Source organism: Telmatherina bonti, assembly GCF_933228915.1.
Source record: "Telmatherina bonti genome assembly, chromosome: 19".
NCBI lineage: Eukaryota > Metazoa > Chordata > Actinopteri > Atheriniformes > Telmatherinidae > Telmatherina > Telmatherina bonti.
This window is the reverse complement of record NC_136617.1, coordinates 33980902-34004650: the sequence shown is the minus strand read 5'-3', so window position 1 is coordinate 34004650 and position 23749 is coordinate 33980902. Positions and strand designations below refer to the sequence as shown.

The 23749-nt window shown below is 47.1% G+C and overlaps 1 protein-coding gene across 2 annotated transcripts in view; it reads left to right on the top strand.

Annotated features, from left to right (window-relative positions):
• Positions 1-516: 516 nt before the first annotated feature.
• Positions 517-23749, top strand: part of vars2 (valyl-tRNA synthetase 2, mitochondrial) — a 40444-nt gene continuing 17211 nt past the window's right edge. For both annotated transcript variants that reach the window (XR_013771734.1, XM_079259184.1), the window contains exons 1-18: positions 517-754; positions 1256-1463; positions 2503-2584; positions 2679-2779; positions 3136-3254; positions 3324-3390; positions 3521-3618; positions 4963-5044; positions 6610-6729; positions 9649-9757; positions 9839-9927; positions 11548-11638; positions 11717-11844; positions 19614-19717; positions 22785-22866; positions 22955-23031; positions 23153-23240; positions 23391-23484. Coding sequence is in view for 1 of the 2 variants with exons in the window: in XM_079259184.1 (XP_079115310.1) it covers positions 1272-1463; positions 2503-2584; positions 2679-2779; positions 3136-3254; positions 3324-3390; positions 3521-3618; positions 4963-5044; positions 6610-6729; positions 9649-9757; positions 9839-9927; positions 11548-11638; positions 11717-11844; positions 19614-19717; positions 22785-22866; positions 22955-23031; positions 23153-23240; positions 23391-23484 (1723 nt within the window). In the remaining variant the exon portion in view is untranslated. The remainder of the gene's footprint in view (positions 755-1255; positions 1464-2502; positions 2585-2678; positions 2780-3135; positions 3255-3323; positions 3391-3520; positions 3619-4962; positions 5045-6609; positions 6730-9648; positions 9758-9838; positions 9928-11547; positions 11639-11716; positions 11845-19613; positions 19718-22784; positions 22867-22954; positions 23032-23152; positions 23241-23390; positions 23485-23749) is intronic.

The following is a 23749-nucleotide window of genomic DNA, read 5'->3' as shown; positions in this document are numbered from 1 at the left end:
TTTACCTTATGTAAAATTACCAGACAAACAGAACCATAAAAACAACTTACAGGGTGATACATTTTACAGCATCACAAAAATTAGCAACAGTTTGATTAGGATTATCAATATATTTTATGGAGTACAGGAGTATTCTAAATTCATTTTTAAAGCAGTTTATATTTGGCATCTGTTTTTTTCATTTATTTTTGTGAATATGGTATTTACCCATAATAATAGTAATATTTGTCAGAAGAGAAATCTCTTTTGTAAGTTTTGAGTTGCAAAAAATAATATCTTCAATTGTGAATTGTTCAATTCCACTAATTTTACTTCTTAACCATCTGGCATATCTTGCCAGAATCTCCTCCTCACTCAAGTATAATAAAAGAATTCTGTGATTCATTTATTTTGTTGAAAATCGCAGGAAGTTTGGTTCCGCTTCGATGCAGCTTTACCATAGACATCATATATACGATATCTATGAGCTTTACAACGGTAGAAATCGGGGGAAGATATTTCCAGTCGGACCACGTTTGTTTCCTCATGTCCGTCACGTTTTAGCTTCCCGTCAACAAACTGGCTCATGCTAATATCAAACATGGAATAACATCAAATGACGCGGCATTTTAAACAAAATAAAAAAGATTTATAAATTCCTTTAATGGCGACAAAGACGTCGTTGTATTTTAGGAAAGGGGAACTGTAGATGCAGAGCTGGTCTGATTAAAGGTCGTGGCTGACATGTCCCAATGCTCTCAGTGTGTTCAAACCAGTAAGTAGACTTAACTTATGAAATACAACAAGAAGAAAAAGTCTATTTATGACTGGTTTAGTGGATTGTCATGTTTTTAAACAATGTTTCTACTCTGCAGACTGATACTGTTGTGAAGTCTGTTAATTTACCTTTTGCATGGAGCCCCATTCATGATGAAAATGCTTTTTTTTTTTCTTTTTTTTCTTTTTTTTTTAGCAGAATCAGAGAAGATTTGGAAGTTTTAATGGGCACAGCCCACACATACTCTGCTGCTCATCCCACACACTCTGCTGCTCATCCCACACACTCTCTGCTGCTCATCCCACATACATGTTCATTACAAATGTGGATCCATTTAAAAGAAAAATAAACAGGCTTTTAAACAGTAAAGGATGTATTTCTAACAGGTATTTTTACAACAGAGATAAAGTCCACTAAACACTCATTTGCTTTCTTTTTGCTGACTTAAATAAAAGGAGTTATGGGAAGTGACCAGATTGTGATTCTGTTTGTTTCCAGCGTGACAACATAACTCATGATGTGGCGGGCAGGCCATACTCTGAGTCGGAGGCTGGCAGAAAGGAGTGCTGCCCGGTTGTGGTCCAACAACCCACCAAAATGTCCTCCCTCTGTCTCATCTCAGCTGGACTCCTCTCCTCGGCCTCAAGCTGAGAAACAGCGACGCAAACGACAGCGGGAGAAGGCCATTCTGTCAGGTCAACAGCCTGTGAGTGGAAACACAGAGAGACGAGAGAACGAGGCAGTGGTGTGAGGGGAAATGACAATATTCAGGGTTCTCAAGCCTCATTACTACTGTGGAGAGAAATTTCCTCTGTTAGGAGCCAAAAATGTTCAAACCTAACAATTAAATCTTTAAAAAATCATAGAACAGCTTTTGTATGTCATCATCCTCCACCTTTCTCTGCTGATCTAACAATCTTTTTGGAGTTTTAGAACCAGACAACACAGCCATGAATGCATGACAGCAGCTCAACACTCTGCCTTCAGACAGGCAGTAAATACCTGGACATCACTGGAGATGTTTGCTGAAGTCTAAACAGAAGATGTGAAGTCGGCACCATGTTGAATTAAATGTTGATGGTTTGGTTTGTTTCTGATGTGTTCTCATGGTTGAAACAGAGTTAGCATCTTTACTTCATAAAACATTAAATCTTAAGCAAAGTCCTTCTTTGTGCCACAAAACAATAACCTGAAAAAGATTATCGTTGAGGTATTATTATTATTATTTGACCCTATATAAATAAAGTTGAATTGAATTGGACTGAATTATTGAATAGATAATTAACAACAGCCTTCATCATAAAATATAAATAATCTAATGATTTTTTTCTAATGTTTTTTTACAAGTGGAGTATAATCCTGAAATGTCAGATTTAATGTTCAAATCAAATCAAAGATTTGATCTTTGATCACTCTTGATCTTTATTTATCCCCGAGGGGAAATAATTCATCCTGATGGAATCAGTCTTTAACAGGTAAATAAAACAGAAAATGCTGGTTTGCATGACGGACCTGTGATGTGTTTCTCTCGGCTCGTTACCAGAGGATGACTGCTTTCGTCTCTCTCAACATCCTCCTGTCTCCCATTTGTCCCGCTGAACGGTGGAGTCCAAATCTCAACCTCTTCATGTCCCTCTCAGAGTTCCTGTAGTCGATCGGAGGATAAACCTCAGCTCGGACTCTTGTCCTGAAACCTCTGCAGAGGTGATCCAGTTTTATTTAAATTCTAATATTTGTGTTTTCAGAGCTCTGAGAATAACATAGTTAACTGGAGCGAGAAGGAGAAGATCGTTTACACCTCCCCAGCTCCTCCTGGAGCAAAGAAAGGTGACTGAATGCTGTTTCCAACCCTGCAGGTCCACCTGCGGTTTCTTCCTGCACACACAAACTCTTTTATTTTTCTTCTTCTCTTTTTCTGCAGACACAAAAACAGATTTTCCTTCTTCTTATAGTCCAGAGTACGTGGAGTCCTGCTGGTATCAGTGGTGGGAAAAAGAGGGATTCTTCAGTCCTGATCAAGACGTGAGAAAAACTTTTTCTGATTCCACATGAAATTATTTTATACAATAAATATTATAGATCATAATTCAGTTCAGTTGAATCCAGCTTTATTTACACCAGTCCACAACAAAGTCATCTACGGACACTTTGACAGACATCGTCCAAGTAAAAGAGATTAGAACTGATCCAATATATGGATTAGTTTATGGATTTATGTGGATCTGATATAAGATCCACATGAGTCTAAAATTATAATTATGTTCATATAAACCAGTTTATTAAAGCAAAAGCCGAGCAAAACAGATCTGGAGTGTGGCTGTCTGCAGAGGAGAAACAGACGGCTGTTTGACGTTTGTCCTCCTCCTCCTCCTCCACAGCGGTTGTCTCACGGTGTGGAGCGAACCTTCTCTCTCTGCATCCCTCCTCCCAACGTGACGGGGACTCTGCACCTGGGCCACGCTCTGACCGTCGCCGTGGAGGACGCGCTGGTTCGATGGTAACCCCGACACTGTCTGCTGAGCGTCCCAGGAAAGCTGCTTCACTCACAGACGTTTTCCTCCTCCAGGAGACGGATGCAGGGCTGCAGAGTTCTCTGGGTTCCTGGATGCGACCATGCCGGCATAGCGACACAGGTCTGCATCATCACCGCTTTCCTTCCTGTTTCTCTGCTCTCATGTTTCTGGTCTGAAACGTCTCTGTAAAAGCGGATGGCGTCTCCTGACCCTCCAGCTCCTCACTGAGCCGGCGTCTCCTCTGTCTCAGGCTGTGGTGGAGAGGAGACTGCTGAGGAGGACCGGGAAACTCCGGCAGGACTTCTCCAGAGAGGAGTTCCTACAGGAGGTCTGGAAATGGAAGGAGGAGTAAGTTTTTCACTCCGTCAGAGACGGCTGTGTCTGCTCCTCTGACCTCCTGCCTACTCCTCTGACCTCCTGCCTGCTCCTCTGACCTCCTGCCTACTCCTCTGACCTCCTGCCTACTCCTCTGACCTCCTGCCTGCTCCTCTGACCTCCTGCCTGCTCCTCTGACCTCCTGCCTGCTCCTCTGACCTCCTGCCTGCTCCTCTGACCTCCTGCCTACTCCTCTGACCTCCTGCCTACTCCTCTGACCTCCTGTCTGCTCCTCTGACCTCCTGTCTGCTCCTCTGACCTCCTGCCTGCTCCTCTGACCTCCTGCCTGCTCCTCTGACTTCCTGTCTGCTCCTCTGACCTCCTGTCTGCTCCTCTGACCTCCTGCCTACTCCTCTGACCTCCTGCCTGCTCCTCTGACCTCCTGCCTACTCCTCTGACCTCCTGCCTGCTCCTCTGACCTCCTGCCTGCTCCTCTGACCTCCTGCCTACTCCTCTGACCTCCTGCCTACTCCTCTGACCTCCTGCCTGCTCCTCTGACCTCCTGCCTACTCCTCTGACCTCCTGCCTGCTCCTCTGACCTCCTGCCTACTCCTCTGACCTCCTGTCTACTCCTCTGACCTCCTGCCTGCTCCTCTGACCTCCTGCCTGCTCCTCTGACCTCCTGCCTACTCCTCTGACCTCCTGCCTGCTCCTCTGACCTCCTGCCTGCTCCTCTGACCTCCTGCCTACTCCTCTGACCTCCTGCCTACTCCTCTGACCTCCTGTCTGCTCCTCTGACCTCCTGTCTGCTCCTCTGACCTCCTGCCTGCTCCTCTGACCTCCTGCCTGCTCCTCTGACTTCCTGCCTGCTCCTCTGACCTCCTGCCTACTCCTCTGACCTCCTGCATGCTCCTCTGACCTCCTGCCTGCTCCTCTGACCTCCTGCCTGCTCCTCTGACCTCCTGCATGCTCCTCTGACCTCCTGCCTGCTCCTCTGACCTCCTGTCTGCTCCTCTGACCTCCTGCCTGCTCCTCTGACCTCCTGCATGCTCCTCTGACCTCCTGCATGCTCCTCTGACCTCCTGCATGCTCCTCTGACCTCCTGCCTGCTCCTCTGACCTCCTGCATGCTCCTCTGACCTCCTGCCTGCTCCTCTGACCTCCTGTCTGCTCCTCTGACCTCCTGCCTGCTCCTCTGACCTCCTGCCTGCTCCTCTGACCTCCTGCCTACTTCTCTGACCTCCTGCCTACTCCTCTGACCTCCTGCCTGCTCCTCTGACCTCCTGCCTGCTCCTCTGACCTCCTGTCTGCTCCTCTGACCTCCTGCCTGCTCCTCTGACCTCCTGCCTGCTCCTCTGACCTCCTGCCTGTGTGCCAGGAAGGGGGAGGCGATCTACCAGCAGCTGAGGGGACTGGGAGCGTCTCTGGACTGGAGCAGAGCCTGTTTCACCATGGACCCAGTAAGCCTCCAGCCGGTTCGGTGATGAACGGAGAGAAAGTTTCCTCCTTTGAAGGGAAACAATGAAAAGTCTTTTTAACGGTGATAACGGTAAACTCAGACATCAGGAAGATGTTTTCGCTTCACGTCCACGCTGAAGGTGACTTTTATAGATCGGAGGTGGAGGTGGAACCTGTGTTTAGCGCTCCAACGGTCCTTCTCCAGTGGGGTGTATGGAGGTACTCCAGCTCCGCTGCCTAAAGGCCACAATCCTGCAGCTTCTCAGTGTTTTCCTGCTGCAACACACCTGACTTTGTGAGTTATTGTGTAGAATTTCATAGGCTGTTGGATCATATTAACTTGAATCAGCTGTGTTGGAGCAGGGATACATTGAAAAGCTGCAGGACTTGGCTTGATGGCCCACTCTGGAAACCCCTCGTTTAAACCGTGGCTTCCAGGTTGAATCTTCTCATCTAGAACCAAAGACGAGGTGGGACGTTTCTTCAGAGGGGACAAAAACATTCATTATTAACCTGCTGAAATCAGACTTTCTGTCCTGTAACTGGAAAATCCCAGCAGCTTCTCTTCTGTCTTAACTGGGAGTTGATCCATCTCACTGTAAGTAGATGGATTTAAACACAGCGTCGCTACCTTCAGTTGTGCTCATATGTCTTCATCCCCTTTCATTAAAGAAAAGCTGAATTTACAACAGTCACTCAAATAACTGGAGACTTAAAAATGGAACAATAACTAAAAAATTGCAAAAATATCATTTAGTAATATAGCTGCAGATCAGCATGTACAGTTGTGCTCATATTTATTCATATTTATTCATATTTATTCATCCCCTTTCATTAAATAAGGAAAAAAAAACAGCTGCCTGTAAAATCAGCTGAAATTGACTAAAGTAATAATAAATAAAAAAAATTTATGAAAATCATTACATTATTTTCTAATTCTGGTTCAATAGAAATATTTTTTTTTAAAAAGCAAACAAATAAGATAATTTATTACATATTCCATCAGTCATAAAGTAATATTTAGTAGAAGAATCCTTTAATGTTTCCGCTCCAGTCAGGTGTTTTCTGTTCCTCTCAGTCAGACTTCTGCACCTGTTGACAGGTATTTTGTCCCACTGTTTAACAGAAAAGTCTCTCATTTGTCCAGGACACATTTGTTTGTTTTTTCTTTCTTCAACTCAATGAAATGAAAAAACTGTCTTATATTACTAGATTATATTTTTGCACATTTTTAGTTCTTGTTCCTTTTTTAAGTCTCCAGTTATTTGAGTGACTGTTGTAAATTCAGCTTTTCTGTAATGAAAGGGGACGAAGACATATGGACACAACTGTAGTCGTTCATCGTCTTCATGCAGAGAAAACGCTTCTGTCTCGTCCTTCCACAGCAGGTGGACGTAACTAAAAGGTCGCTGTGCAACAAGGAACGTCACTTTAGTTCCGACCAGAAAAGATGTTGCAACAACGTTGGAATAAATCAACAATACAATGAATGTAAAAAGATGAGTAATATTTGCTGCAGTTAAACAGCAGCTGTTCCCAGACCTCACTAAGTCTTCCTCTGTTTCAGGCTTTCTGCAGAGCCGTGACGGCAGCTTTTGTCAGGTTGTGCGACTCTGGTTTGATTTATCGATCAGAAGGTTTGATCAACTGGAGCTGTGCTCTTCAGTCGGCCATCTCTGACATCGAGGTGAGACGGTGAATGGAGAAGAAACTAAGACCTGAACGGTGGCGTGTTAGGACAGAGTTACACGCGGGATGTTCAGCGTGAGCTTTTCTTTATCCTGGAAGAAGATGCTGATTAAAATAAGCCAAGGCTTGTTGTTTGATCGATGACCTACTTCCAGGGCCAAACCTGAGCTCTCTGTTCAGACGTGACTGCGGTTCATATGAGCAGCTTGGTGTTTGCAGGAGAAGTGAAAGACAGACAGCGGTGTCCAGCTGTTAGTCGGGTGTCTGACAGAAGAAGTAGCCACACATCTAACACCTCTGCTCTCTTCGTGTCCAGCAGTAACGTACATGTCATGTAAATGTTCTGCGTTCACCTGCTCATGAACCAGAAGCTCAGAATGAATCAGATAAAAACGCCGCGGTATTATTCTAGATGACGTTTCTCAGCTCGTCTGCAGCGTCTTCTTTAGACAGAGGAAGGCTGCAATAGAGATCATTCTGCAGGATCCAACTGGATTCCAGATGTTGTGGAAAAAGTCTGTCGATGACGAGGAGTCTGGTTCTGAAGGGAAAAAGATGACAAAGTTTATTTAACAGAAACTAAAGAACAGAGTAATACAATCTGCAGTTTGGAGAGACGGTCCAGATGTCCGACGGGCCGGAAAGTCTTCAGCCTTTTACCTGGCATGTTTACCACGTCAGTTGTCTGCCCTGAAGAGCAGTCTGTTATCAGCTGTAACCCTCATGAAGGAAGAGAGTTTTCTAGTTAATCAGATGTCTGAATGCAGACATGTCAGACCTCTACACACAGCTGTGTCTGTACAGCAGACACTGTGGAACGTAGCTTCCTAACCCTCCTGCTGTGTCCACCACATAGATGGGTCATTATGACCTGAAGGACAACAGGAGGGTTACCTTCATCCAGAAAGCCCACAAAGCCATGATCAGAAATAAACACACCCTAAGAATTATTGTGAAATTGTTGTAGTGTAGGACAAACAAGGACCCAAGTGCAGATTGGATGTGGATACTAGGACAGGTTTATTGTTCTCCTGGGCAGAATGGTAGGTGGCCAGGCAGGCAGGTTGGCGGGCAGGCAGGTTGGCGGGCGGGCAGGCAGGTTGGCGGGCGGGCAGGCAGGTCGGCGGGCGGGCAGGCAGGTCGGCGGGCGGGCAGGCAGGTCGGCGGGCGGGCGGGCAGGCAGGTCGGCGGGCGGGCGGGCAGGCAGGTCGGCGGGCGGGCGGGCAGGCAGGTCGGCGGGCGGGCGGGCAGGCAGGTCGGCGGGCGGGCGGGCAGGCAGGTCGGCGGGCGGGCGGGCAGGCAGGTGGGCGGGCAGGTAGGCGGGCGGGCGGGCGGGCAGGCGGGCAGGCTGGCTGACGGGCGGGCAGGCTGGCTGACGGGCGGGCAGGCTGGCTGACGGGCGGGCAGGCTGGCTGACGGGCGGGCAGGCTGGCTGACGGGCGGGCAGGCTGGCTGACGGGCGGGCAGGCTGGCTGACGGGCGGGCAGGCTGGCTGACGGGCGGGCAGGCTGGCTGACGGGCGGGCAGGCAGGCTGACGGGCGGGCAGGCAGGCTGACGGGCGGGCAGGCAGGTTGACGGGCGGGCAGGCAGGTTGACGGGCGGGCAGGCAGGTTGACGGGCAGGCAGGCTGGCTGACGGGCGGGCAGGCAGGCAGGTTGACGGGCAGGCAGGCAGGTTGACGGGCAGGCAGGCAGGTTGACGGGCGGGCAGGCAGGTTGACGGGCGGGCAGGCAGGTTGACGGGCGGGCAGGCAGGTTGACGGGCGGGCAGGCAGGTTGACGGGCAGGCAGGCAGGCTGGCGGGCAGGCAGGCAGGTTGACGGGCAGGCAGGCAGGCTGACGGGCGGGCAGGCAGGCAGGTTGACGGGCAGGCAGGCAGGCTGACGGGCGGGCAGGCAGGCAGGTTGACGGGCAGGCAGGCAGGCTGACAGGCAGGCTGGCTGACGGGCGGGCAGGCAGGCTGGCTGACGGGCGGGCAGGCAGGCTGGCTGACGGGCGGGCAGGCAGGCTGGCTGACGGGCGGGCAGGCAGGCTGGCTGACGGGCGGGCAGGCAGGCTGGCTGACGGGCGGGCAGGCAGGCTGGCTGACGGGCGGGCAGGCAGGCTGGCTGACGGGCGGGCAGGCAGGCTGGCTGACGGGCGGGCAGGCAGGCTGGCTGACGGGCGGGCAGGCAGGCTGGCTGACGGGCGGGCAGGCAGGCAGGCTGACGGGCGGGCAGGCAGGCAGGCTGACGGGCGGGCAGGCAGGCAGGCTGACGGGCGGGCAGGCAGGCAGGCTGACGGGCGGGCAGGCAGGCAGGCTGACGGGCGGGCAGGCAGGCAGGCTGACGGGCGGGCAGGCAGGCAGGTTGACGGGCAGGCAGGCTGGCTGACGGGCGGGCAGGCAGGCAGGTTGACGGGCAGGCAGGCTGGCTGACGGGCGGGCAGGCAGGCAGGTTGACGGGCAGGCAGGCAGGTTGACGGGCGGGCAGGCAGGCAGGTTGGCGGGCAGGCAGGCAGGTTGACGGGCAGGCAGGCAAGAATCATGCACTGGTGACAGAACAGACAGTTGTGAAACAAGCAGTTTAAATCCTTAAGCAGAAATGCTGCAATGGCCGAGAGCTGTTACCACAGATGAAACAACAATCAGGCGATGACTGGTGAACTGAGCTGGCCTTTTATCTTGCTGCTGCTGATTACCCGATGAGAACCTGGTGTGGACTTGATTGCCAGGGAAACAGGCACACCCACTGCAGCGCAGGTCAGAGCAGGAACCACAACAGAAATATATGAGAATCTAAGTCAGAACGTAAAGTTTTCCCCAACAGCAGACGTTGGGATCCTTACTTTTAGGTGTCTGAGAGAAGGACAGGTTGTTGTGCCGGCTGTGTGGACGACCTTCTGGTCCATGATGTAAAAGCTGTGAATGTGTGATTAGGTTGACTGGAAGGAGCTGGGTGGGCAGACCATGCTGTCTGTTCCAGGTTATGAGAGGAAGGTGGAGTTCGGGACGATGCTCACCTTTGCATATCCTGTCGACGGCCAGGGTAGGTTTAGTTCAGAAACGTTTCTCATGCTGGAACAGTTTTATTTCAGCTCGTTTAGTGATTTTCCTTCCTGTGTTGCAGGCGGCGAGGTGGCGGTGAGCACCACCCGTCCTGAGACGATGCTGGGAGATGTGGCTGTGGCTGTCCACCCGGATGATCCGCGCTATCAGGTGAGTTTACGGAAGAAGGTCGGTCTGGAAAACACTGAATCAGGACGGATGTAGAAAACCACTTCAGATCAGACTTCCTTCTGACTCGGACTTCACTGACGAGCTTCACGCCGATGACTTTATCTGCATGCAGACATGTTTTTCTTTCTAAATCATTCATCTAGATTCCAGCATTAAAATCAGGGTGTCAAACTCATTTTAGTTGATATTCAGGTCAGAATAGTCTGGTTTTCTCTGCGTTGGACCATTTTTAATGGCATGATAAGTAATAAAAACTCCACGTTTTCCCTCTGGTTTCGTACTAAAAGTAAAAGTACAAATTGGAGATGTTTACATTCAGAAAACTGTCTTTCATCTCATAAATAACTAAGTTTCTGAAGAAAAATGAGTGACATGTCCACAATATTTTGCCTCAGTTACACATTTATGTTTTAATTTATTTACATGATTTATTCAGGTAATAATTTCTTAATACCCGTTCATATTTATAAAAAAAAAAAAACTTGTATTTATTTTATTCGATTTAATTTATAAACTTATGTGAGGATAATTTTAGGTTTTCTAAAAATATTTGAGTGTGTTTGAAATTTCAATAATACATATTTTTATTTATTATATACTTATCAATTTTTTTAAAAATTTTGATTTATGTAAATAATTTTTTTCCTTTATTGTTCTATAATGTACCACAAAATAGTGACATACAATATATCAAATAACAACAAAAAACAAAAACTAAATAAATCTTAACCAAAATATTATTAATATAAAATATTGTTAACCCCCCCCCCTCCAAAAGAACCCAACATTTCCAGATCCTGATTTCTGTTCTTGCCGACCGGCCGGCGACGACGCAGCACCGACCCGACTCTTTCGGTCGAAACCAAAACCAGTTCTTTGCTTGCTAACTATCTAAGCACTGGTTCTAGCACCAGAACCGGTTCTTCTCTAGTCGAGAAGCCCTCGTAGAGTACCACCATAGAGCCGGATGTAACAGAATGTAACAACATATTTATTACAACATCCACATCACAATGCATCTAAAAAATCACCAAGCATTTCATCTTTGGTGTCAGAAACAGAAAAATACATTTATTTTCATACCAGAATAACTTTTCTAGATCTACAGGTTCTATTTGCTGTACATATATGTCTATGTCTGCATGTGTGTAGACTTACCTCATCATAGAAACTGACGTCACATCTGTTGTGCAGGAAAGCTAAAAAGATAGAACAAGTTTCTGACTTGTTTTACATTAAACATAAAGACATGAACCCTTACATGCACAAATTCTGATTTAAAGTTACTTTTATTAAACATTACAGTTATTATCTTCTGTTTAATCCTTCCTGTGGACCCGACTGGACTCTGGTTGGCCCGTTGTGGCTCGCCTTGTCCGAGCCTTCAGCGGAGACTGTAACTCTGGCTTTGTACTTATTAATGGACTGAATAAGATCAGAAGCAACTGAATGTGTTGTAAAAGTAGTTTTATTCATTTATCTGTGGAATTTGTTGACATTTTTTGCGGTACGAGGGTTAGGGGTTAGGGATCCACCCAGCCAGAGGAAAACGTCCTCTGATGAGCAGAAATGATGTTTTCTTCAACCTCTTTGTTCCAGGCCTTTCATGGGAAGCATTGTCGGCATCCTTTCAGCAGCAGACTCCTCCCCATCATCACCGACACCCTGGTGGACATGCAGCTGGGAACCGGTAAGTACCAGCTCCTCCTCGGTCTGGACAGTCTTTGGGCAACCCGGTCTTCAGCGCTGTCCTCCTGGTCTTCTGTAGGAGCAGTGAAGGTGACTCCCGCTCATGATCACACCGACTTCCTGCTGTCCCAGAGACACGCTCTGCCACGCCTCACTGTGATTGGAGGAGATGGAACCATGACGCCGTCCTGTGGACAGTGGCTACAGGTACATGAACACTGTTACCATAGCAACAAGCATGTTGTCAGCGGAACCGGAAACCATGAAAGGAGAAAAGGATGTAAACTAAAAAGTAAGAAAGAACAAGAAAACAATGAGATGACACCTGAAGTGTGAAGTCCTCTGTAGTGCTGAGGGACACGTTAGGGCCTCTAAAAAGAGTAAAAAGTCTTTATAAAATACAAAAAACTTTTATTTTGTCCTTTTTTATTTGTACTTATGAAAGCGCTGTAAGAAAAGCAAAAAGTGTAAGATTGTCCTGTTTCAGGACAAAGTGGATGCAGAATTTAAAGGCCGATGGATTCATTCACTTTGAGGAAAGATGGGAAAATATGAACATGAACTGTGAACAGGTCTAAAAATAAAGGCAAACTAAATTCTTTACTGGTTGGAACGAATATGAAACAAGAGTTTTCCAGCCAAACAAGGCCCAGCAGACAGGATCCAGTAATGATAAGATAGATGTCCCCCTGGATGCAGGAGTTTCCTTCCTTTCTCCTGGTGCTGGGTGTGTCCCGGCTTCTCCGCCTTGTTTACAGTTTCACACAGCTGCTGCAATAAAACTGTTTCCGTTCACTGAGATCATGTCGATATCGATGAAGATGAATGGATTAAACATGATCTGTCTCTGATGACTGACTGAACAAACATGCAGATTCAGTCATAAACAGACGTTGGAGTGGCTTTGTTGTTATTAGTCTCCAGTTATCTGAGTGATAACTGGGAATTTAACCTTTTCTTTAATGGAAGGTTGAAAATATATTTCAGGACAACTGTATGTGTTGGCACCAAGTGGCAACCTGCAGCAGTTAAAAGTGAAGCCTGTAGTACCGTAGTTCTGTACGTAGTACTGTAGTTTACAGCAGAATAAACATGTTTACAGCAAATATAAACATGTTTACAGCAGAATAAACATGTTTACAGCAGAATAAACATGTTTACAGCAAATATAAACATGTTTACAGCGGAAATAAACATGTTTACAGCAGAATAAACATGTTTACAGCAGAATAAACATGTTTGCAGCATAAATAAACATGTTTACAGCATAATAAACATGTTTACAGCGGAAATAAACATGTTTACAGCAGAATAAACATGTTTGCAGCATAAATAAACATGTTTACAGCATAATAAACATGTTTACAGCGGAAATAAACATGTTTACAGCAGAATAAACATGTTTACAGCATAATAAACATGTTTACAGCGGAAATAAACATGTTTACAGCAGAAATAAACATGTTTACTGCAGAATAAACATGTTTACAGCAGAAATAAACATGTTTACTGCAGAATAAACATGTTTACAGCAGAAATAAACATGTTTACTGCCTAAATAAACATGTTTACAGCAAATATAAACATGTTTACAGCATAAATAAACATGTTTACAGCAAATATAAACATGTTTACAGCAGAAATAAACATATTTACGGCAGAATAAACATGTTTACAGCAGAAATAAACATGTTTACAGCCTAAATAAACATGTTTACAGCAAATATAAACATGTTTACAGCAGAAATAAACACGTTTACAGCAGAATAAACATGTTTACAGCAAATATAAACATGTTTACAGCAGAATAAACATGTTTACAGTGGAAATAAACACTTTTACAGCAGAAATAAACATGTTTACAGCAGAATAAACATGTTTACAGCGGAACAAACATGTTTACAGCAGAAATAAACACGTTTACAGCCTGCTAACAAAAAAAAAAAAGAACATTAAATAGGTCAACTTTATTACAACTGTTCAGGAAGTGATTTTTTTTTCGTAACTTCTCCCTTTAGAAGTGATTTAATCTCAAAATTCAGCGTAATTGTGGGTGTGTCCTTTTGATTGACAGGTAACCAATATCTAGCTGCAAGAAGGCAGAGTGTCAAACAACCGTGGTTTTCAGCTACTGACAGCGTGATTTAGCTTCAGCTCGTCTACATCTGTTAGCTGGTTAGCTCATATTAGCTCTGAATTAGCTCAGTTAGCTCTTAGCTACAGACTGCTTGGAGTTTGATGGGTGTCATCCATCCATGCTCACAGCCCGCCTCTCAGCACCACCTCTTGTCCCATTTTTGCATTTCTTGGGAGTGATGACACATGTGACACTGCCAAGATGGCGATGGTGGGAAACCGCCCAATAAGCTTCCAAATAGCTTGTCAGAAATCTACAGGCGACGTCACAGAGGCTCCGCCCATCTTCATCCAGACTATGGCGTGCATTCATACACACAAACACAAATGTGGACAAATTGGATGGCAGTGGTAAAAATCTTACAGTTAATCATCCCAAACTATTAAAAACTTATTTTGTTACAATTGATAGCTATGAATCTGAGCGAGTGGCCGTGACTTGTGGAGTACCTCAGGGGTCAGTCCTTGGACCTCTTCTGTTCAACTTGTATATGCTCCCTTTGGGTCAAATAATACACAACTTTAACATCAATTATCACAGTTATGCAGATGACACGCAGCTTTATGTGTCTTTGTCACCAGATGACCACAGTCCAATAGACTTACTGTGCCAGTGTTTGGAGCAAATAAACACCTGGATGAGAGAGAATTTCCTTCAATTAAATGAAGACAAAACTGAGATTATTCTGTTTGGTAGCAAAGAGAAGAGGGTCAGCGTTGGTAAACACCTGGAGACTCCAGCTCTTAGAACCACCAATCAAGTCTGTAACCTTGGAGTGTTGATAGACTCCGATCTGACTTTCAGCAGCCACATAAAAGCTTCACTAAGAAGCTTTTTACCAACTGAGAAACATCAACAGAATTAAAAGTTTAGTCTCCCAGAAAGATCAGGAGAAACTCCTCCATCATTCATCTCCAGCAGACTGGATCACTGGAACGACTTCCTAAAAACAGCATTAAACATCTGCAGCTCATCCAGATGCTGCTGCTAGAGCTTCAACTAGATCTAAGAGGTCTGAACACATCACACCAGTTTTAACATCTTTACACTGGTTTCCAGTTTATACTGGTTTCCAGTTAGTCACAGGATGGATTTCAAAACCCTGCTGATTGTTTACAAATCCCAGAATGTTTCTGGACCAGAATACATCTGTGATGTGTTCAGAGAATATAAACCAAGCAGAGCTCTTCGATCCGAAGACTCGGGTCAACTAGTCCAGACCAGAGTCCAGACCAGAGTCCAGATTAGAGACCAGACCATAGTCCAGATTAGAGACCAGACCATAGTCCAGACCAGAGTCCAGATTAGAGACCAGACCAGAGTCCAGATTAGAGACCAGACCATAGTCCAGATTAGAGACCAGACCATAGTCCAGACCAGAGTCAAGACCAGAGACCAGATTAGACACAAGACCAAGGACTGGAGCAAAGTCCAGACCAGAGACCAGAGGCCAGACGAGAAACCAGATTAGACACCAGACCAGAGTTCAGACCACAGTCCTGACCAGAGACCAGAGCAGAGACCAGACCAAGGACCAGACCAAAGTCCAGACCAGAGACCAGACCAGAGGCCAGACCACAGTCCTGACCAGAGTGAAGACCAGAGACCAGACCAAGGACCAGACCAAAGTCCAGACCAGAGACCAGTCCAGAGACCAGACGAGAGTCCAGACGAGAGTCCAGACCAGAGTCCAGACCAGAGTCCAGACCAGAGACCAGACCAGAGTCCAGACCAGAGTCCAGACCAGAGACCAGACCAGAGTCCAGACCAGAGACCAGACCAGAGACCAGACCAGAGTCCAGACCAGAGACCAGACCAGAGACCAGACCAGAGACCAGACCAGAGTCCAGACCAGAGAGTCCAGACGAGAGTCCAGACCAGAGTCCAGACCAGAGTCCAGACCAGAGACCAGACCAGAGTCCAGACCAGAGTCCAGACCAGAGTCCAGACCAGAGACCAGACCAGAGTCCAGACCAGAGTCCAGACCAGAGACCAGACCAGAGACCAGACCAGAGTCCAGACCAGAGACCAGACCAGAGACCAGAGCAGAGACCAGAGCAGAGACCAGACCAAGGACCAGACCAAAGTCCAGACCAGAGACCAGACCAGAGGCCAGACCACAGTCCTGACCAGAGACCAGACCAGAGTCCAGACCAGAGACCAGACCAGAGACCAGACCAGAGTCCAGACCAGAGTCCAGACCAGAGTCCAGACCAGAGACCAGACCAGAGTCCAGACCAGAGTCCAGACCAGAGACCAGACCAGAGTCCAGACCAGAGACCAGACCAGAGTCCAGACCAGAGACCAGACCAGAGTCCAGACCAGAGACCAGACCAGAGACCAGACCAGAGTCCAGACCAGAGACCAGACCAGAGACCAGACCAGAGACCAGACCAGAGACCAGACCAGAGTCCAGACCAGAGACCAGAGCAGAGACCAGACCAAGGACCAGACCAAAGTTCAGACCAGAGACCAGACCAGAGGCCAGACCACAGTCCTGACCAGAGTGAAGACCAGAGACCAGACCAAGGACCAGACCAAAGTCCAGACCAGAGACCAGTCCAGAGACCAGATTAGACACCAGACCAGAGTCAGGACCAGAGACCAGACCAGAGTCCAGACCAGAGACCAGACCAGAGACCAGACCAGAGTCCAGACCAGAGACCAGACGAGAGACCAGACGAGAGTCCAGACCAGAGTCCAGACCAGAGTCCAGACGAGAGACCAGACGAGAGACCAGACCAGAGTCCAGACCAGAGACCAGACCAGAGTCCTGACAAGAGACCAGACCAGAGACCAGACCGGAGTCCAGACGAGAGACCAGACCAGAGTCCAGACCAGAGACCAGACGAGAGACCAGACCAGAGTCCAGACCAGAGTCCAGACCAGAGACCAGACGAGAGACCAGACCAGAGTCCAGACCAGAGACCAGACGAGAGACCAGACCAGAGACCACACCAGAGTCCAGACGAGAGACCAGACCAGAGTCCAGACGAGAGACCAGACCAGAGTCCAGACCAGAGTCCAGACAAGAGTCCAGACAAGAGTCCAGACCAGAGACCAGACCAGAGTCCAGACCAGAGTCCAGACAAGAGACCAGACCAGAGTCCAGACCAGAGACCAGACCAGAGACCAGACCAGAGACCAGACCGGAGTCCAGACCAGAGTCCAGACCAGAGTCCAGACCAGAGTCCAGACCAGAGACCAGACGAGAGACCAGACCAGAGTCCAGACCAGAGACCAGACCATAGTCCAGACCATAGTCCAGACCAGAGTCCAGACCAGAGTCCAGACCAGAGACCAGACCAGAGACCAGACCAGAGTCCAGACAAGAGTCCAGACCAGAGTCCAGACGAGAGACCAGACCAGAGTCCAGACCAGAGTCCAGACCAGAGTCCAGACCAGAGACCAGACCAGAGTCCAGACCAGAGACCAGACCAGAGACCAGACCAGAGTCCAGACCAGAGTCCAGACCAGAGACCAGACCAGAGTCCAGACCAGAGTCCAGACCAGAGTCCAGACCAGAGACCAGACCAGAGACCAGACCAGAGTCCAGACAAGAGACCAGACCAGAGTCCAGACCAGAGACCAGACCATAGTCCAGACCATAGTCCAGACGAGAGTCCAGACGAGAGTCCAGACCAGAGTCCAGACCAGAGTCCAGACCAGAGACCAGACGAGAGTCCAGACCAGAGTCCAGACCAGAGACCAGACCAGAGACCAGACCAGAGTCCAGACCAGAGTCCAGACCAGAGACCAGACCAGAGTCCAGACCAGAGTCCAGACCAGAGTCCAGACCAGAGACCAGACCAGAGACCAGACCAGAGTCCAGACCAGAGTCCAGACCAGAGACCAGACCAGAGTCCAGACCAGAGTCCAGACCAGAGTCCAGACCAGAGACCAGACCAGAGTCCAGACCAGAGTCCAGACCAGAGACCAGACCAGAGACCAGACCAGAGTCCAGACCAGAGTCCAGACCAGAGTCCAGACCAGAGACCAGACCAGAGTCCAGACCAGAGTCCAGACCAGAGACCAGACCAGAGTCCAGACCAGAGACCAGACCAGAGACCAGACCAGAGACCAGACCAGAGTCCAGACCAGAGTCCAGACAAGAGACCAGACCAGAGTCCAGACAAGAGTCCAGACCAGAGTCCAGACCAGAGTCCAGACCAGAGACCAGACCAGAGACCAGACCAGAGTCCAGACCAGAGTCCAGACCAGAGACCAGACCAGAGTCCAGACCAGAGACCAGACCAGAGACCAGACCAGAGTCCAGACCAGAGACCAGACCAGAGACCAGACCAGAGTCCAAACCAGAGTCCAGACCAGAGACCAGACCAGAGACCAGACCAGAGTCCAGACCAGAGACCAGACCAGAGTCCAGACCAGAGTCCAGACCAGAGACCAGACCAGAGACCAGACCAGAGACCAGACCAGAGTCCAGACCAGAGTCCAGACCAGAGTCCAGACCAGAGACCAGACCAGAGTCCAGACCAGAGTCCAGACCAGAATCCAGACCAGAGTCCAGACCAGAGTCCAGACCAGAGACCAGACCAGAGTCCAGACCAGAGACCAGACCAGAGACCAGACCAGAGTCCAGACCAGAGTCCAGACCAGAGACCAGACCAGAGTCCAGACCAGAGTCCAGACCAGAGACCAGACCAGAGACCAGACCAGAGTCCAGACCAGAGACCAGACCAGAGACCAGACCAGAGTCCAGACCAGAGACCAGACCAGAGACCAGACCAGAGTCCAGACCAGAGTCCAGACCAGAGACCAGACCAGACCAGAGTCCAGACCAGAGACCAGACCAGAGTCCAGACCAGAGTCCAGACCAGAGACCAGACCAGAGACCAGACCAGAGACCAGACCAGAGTCCAGACCAGAGACCAGACCAGAGACCAGACCAGAGTCCAGACCAGAGACCAGACCAGAGACCAGACCAGAGACCAGACCAAGGACCAGACCAAAGTCCAGACCAGAGACCAGACCAGAGAGCAGACCAGAGTCCAGACCAGAGTCCAGACCAGAGACCAGACCAGAGACCAGACCAAGGACCAGACCAAAGTCCAGACCAGAGACCAGACCAGAGAGCAGACCAGAGTCCAGACCAGAGTCCAGACCAGAGTCCAGACCAGAGTCCAGACCAGAGAGCAGACCAGAGACCAGACCAGAGACCAGACCAGAGACCAGACCAGAGTCCAGACCAGAGTCCAGACCAGAGACCAGACCAGAGACCAGACTTAACATGGAGAAGCAGCATTTAGCTGCCAGTGGAGATGAATTTTACACCAAATGTAGAAACTTTTAAATCCAGGTTCAAAACATTTCTTTTCTCATGTGCCTATGCATGACATCTGCACAGTAACTTTTACTTCATTCTGCTTGTAACTATTTTAATATAATTTATGATTTTATTATGATTTTGTCATTTGTATTTTCTTTTATACTTTTTTCTGTAATGCTTTTAATGTTTCATGAAAAGCACTTTGAATTGTCTTGTACATGAAAGGTGCTGTATAAATAAACCTGCCTTGCCTTGTCACAAAGACAGAATGCAGTAGATATGGATCCAACTCAAGGATAAAAAACAATTCCTCACCAGATTTCATCGCTAGGGAACAATTACAGCTAAAATTATCTCCATAGATACGCTTCACAGCTGCATAAAGGGTCAAACTACAGTTTCACCTTTTTACTGCAGAACCTCTGCTTTACAGGCTCTTCAGCACCGAGATTTTCACCTTTCCAGCTCCACAGGTGACCCATCGCTGGTCGACACTGAGCTTCAGAATAACCTGGTCTGATGTTGATATTCTGGCTTCTTTTCTGCCGACAGGGTGTGAAGCGGTTTGATGCCAGACAGCTTGTTGTGGACGCTCTGGTGGAGAAGAAGCTGTTCAGAGAAACGAAGAGCCACGCCATGACGTTGCCCATCTGCAGGTAGCGAAAGGAACACACCGAGCATCAGTTTGTGTCAATGTGAGAACAGAGAGGTGGATTTCTCTGAGGTTTCCACAGTATCATCCAGTAACAGGAGCTCCTGTGGGGGAGGGATGTTTCTCCTTCTGAGCATGAAAATCTGATCTGATGATGGTCACACTGAGAGGTTTTCATTTCCTGAAGCTGCAAACCGGCCCACCAACTTTCTGAACCCATGTTCCACGTTACATGTCATCTAGTCCCATAGTTCTGCTACTGCAGTACACTGGTGGTCCTCTTCCTCTGGCGGTATTATTACCTGAATTACCTTCCAACATCAACCAAATTACAGGTCTATGTGTACGCTCTGCAGAATATTATAAAAAATAATCCTACATTTTAGTCACAGGCGCCTTTCTAGACACTGAAGGTCACCGTACAGATAAAAACATGGTGAAAATACCATAAATATACAAGATAAATATCATTTAAATAACAATAAAGCTAAAAAAACAAAACAAATAAAGGATCAAAACCAACATTAACTTATTAAGATGCAGCCCATGTATGACAGAACTCCACTATGATGTCTGGTTTTCATGGTGGATAAACAGACTGGGAGTTTCAGATGTGAACTTTTCACCGCAGCAGCTCCTGGTTTTATGTTACAGGGATGTAAAGGCATCATGTGATCACTCTGATTCATTCCACGATCACATCTCTTTTCACGCCCTGCAGAATCTGTGAATTAAAAGACGCTTAGAAAAAACACTCTTCGCTTGTTGTCTTGGAAATAAAATACAGATGGATGTATTGATCAGGTATCATCATCTCATCCGGATCATTGGTAACAGTTAAACGACTCACTAACTAGCTGGTCAGCTTCAGCATTTAAAGGTGCAATTTGTAACTTAATCAAAGGTCAGGGACTAAAATGCAAATTAATATTCTAAAATAACTTATGTTTATGTTATCTTACGCTGTGTATTGATTCAGGGGAAGTATGAAGGCTGCGTAGACAACGAAGTCTTCTACGTCGTCTGTTTTCTGCCAGTAAAATGAGACGGCCTCTCTAGTGGACGAGAATTACCCATAGTGCTCCAGTTCTCCGTTGTCTGACAACTATATATGGCAAGTTTATCTAATTACTGATCCCATTCTCCCACAAAAACACAAAAATATTTTTAAAATGACAGAAAATGGTGCCAGTAATTAAACTTTGATTTCTTTTCCTTTTCCTTTGTGTGTAAATGAGCAACATGAGGCGCTTTAGACGAGCTCTCCTCTGGCTGACAGCTCATCCTGTCAAGCTGACGTTAACTTCAGTGGAAAATAATCCTTGTTAGACACATATACAGTCGTCCTCATATGTATTCATACCCTCCCATTAAAGAAGGAGAAAACAGCTGTCTGGGAAATAAGATGAAACTGACAATAGTAATAATAAATACAAGTTTTATGAAAATCATGACATTATTTTCTAATTCAAGTTCAACAGAAAGATTTTTTTTATTATTTTTTATTATATTAGTCATAAAGTAATATTTAGTAGAAGAGTCCTTTAATGTTTCCGCTCCAGTCAGGTGTTTTCTGTTCCTCTCAGTCAGACTTCTGCACCTGTTGACAGGTATTTTGTCCCACTGTTCAACAGAAAAGTCTCTCATTTGTCCAGGACACATTTGTTTGTTTGTTTTTTTCTTTAACTCTATTAAATGACAAAACAGTGTCTTATATCACTGGATTATAATTTATCACATGTTTAATTATCATTCCTTATTCCAGTCTTCTGTTATCTGAGTGACTGTAATAAATTCAGCCTTTTCTTTAATGAAAGGGGACGAAGACATCTGAGGACGACTGCAATTAAATCCATTTGTGTTTATTGGACACGATGCCGCTGTCCTCCCAGCTTGTCTGCTGGGACAAATATGTGTGTGTATCTACATAAACATAAATAAATAGTCTCGCTGGTGTGGTACCAGCGCTAGAACACCATTTCAGACGTACTACTCCATAAAAGGAGCACAGAAGATGACAATACAATGTTGAAGTAGTTACCTGTAGTCAGTCATTGCTGCACCTGTAGCACCAGATCCACTCTGACATCAACACTTTAATGTCTGGACAGAATTTACCACCGATGGCCACCAGCCATTCAGATCTGTGCTAGGCCAGTTGTTGCCACTAGATGTCAGTATTCCACACACTGGACCTTTAACGAACGAGCTGCTGGGGTTAATAACTGAGTTTAACCGCAGCCCACACAGTTTATATGTGAAAAGGCAGAGACGTTATGCCTCAGGGGTCTGTGATCAGATCATGTGACACTCCGGTTTTTTGTCAGATGTTTATGGACCATAGAAAACCAGAATATATGATGGTTTGAATCTGGTAAAATAAAGATATTTATCCTTGTATAAAACCGTAATGGATGTTTCTCACTGTGTCACATCACCTTTGTCATTCTACTGAAGTGAAAATGAAAAGTTTTGAGCCCAGTATGTTGAAGTTGAAGAGGTTTGAGTGAAAACATTAAACATTATCAGGTTTATGGTGATCTCAGATCCTCTTGGAGCATGTGGATGTGAACATGTGGATGTGGATGTGAACATTTTTAAGGGTTTAGTGATGAGGACAACTTTATGTTTTTACTGTAAGATTAATTCCAGAGTTCCTGTAAGCCAGTACCAGCATACAGGAGATGAATGTCGTTGCTCACGGCCCAGGATGGTTCATGTCTGATGGGACCGATGTCTGTTACCACTGAGCCACCGCCACCCTACAACCATGTCAAGCATGTCCATCTATCAATCCATCCCTGTCCAATAATTAGTATTTTATCTGGAACTAACCTGCTGAAGTCTGGTGTAAAAGTCCAAGTCTGTTCTGCTGGAGTTAAATATCTGTCATAAAGGTGGTGCTTGGAGAGACTGATAAATCACAGTTCTGATCATCAGTCCCTGATCCGTCCTGTTGACCTCTGATGGTCAGGTGACCTTCAGGGCAGCATGAGGCCTGTGTCTCTGAAGCATGATGTCACCAGTGTGACGTGTCCTCATGTGTTGTGTCTTTGTTCTTTTGTCCTCAGCCGCTCAGGTGACGTCATCGAACCTCTTCTGAAGAAGCAGTGGTTTGTCCGCTGCGATGGGATGGCCAAACGAGCCGTACGGGTATGTTGGAGGCGGAGCTTCACCTTGGAGGTGTACACCTTCATCTCCTCTAAAATCTTCTTTTAAACACGTGTGTGATCTTTGTCAGGCCGTGGAGGACGGACAGCTAGAGATCATTCCTCACCACTACACCAAGACGTGGACGAACTGGCTGTCCAACATCAGGTAGAGGAAAGAGCCGCGGGTCGTGATGTGGTGTCAGCAGGAGAGGTCGGGGGTGTCATTCCCCGATGATAAATGAGCTGTTGTTCAAACAGAGTGTCTCTGTTTGCTCATTGCTTCACAGTGATTGGTGCATATCCAGGCAGCTCTGGTGGGGTCATCAGATCCCTGCTTACCAAGTACAGCTGCCTCATTCTGCAGACCAACCAGAGGTCAGTGTGTCCCTGTGTGTGTTAACCCTATGTTTGATGGTCGGGCTTATTCAGGGACCTCCACACATCTAAAGCCAGTTTATTGATGGATTATTGGGTAACCTAGTTTGTACTAAACTGCACATCTGATAAGTCTTGTTTGTGTATCAGGAGCAGTGGGTTTGGGGACAGAGTGAGGACGAGGCCCGGCAGAGAGCTGCTGTGAAGTACGGCGTGAAGCTGGAGGACATCAGGTTGATACGGGGTAATCTCTGAGCTTCAACCACCTTCTTCTGCTGGCAGCAGGTCATCACTTCTGCTGCTGTCTCACAGCGAGGCTGGGTCTGGTTTCATGTAGACTCACTCATGTTTAAACTCATGTGTGAAGCATCAGCTGGAGGACAGCAGCTCAGATGCAGATCTGGAGTTAGTCTAGAAGCCTTCATCAGAACTGCAGGCGTGGCGGTCTCTGCAGACACAAAATCCAACTTCAGATTAAAGTGGAATTTATTTTTATTTCTGAGCCCAGA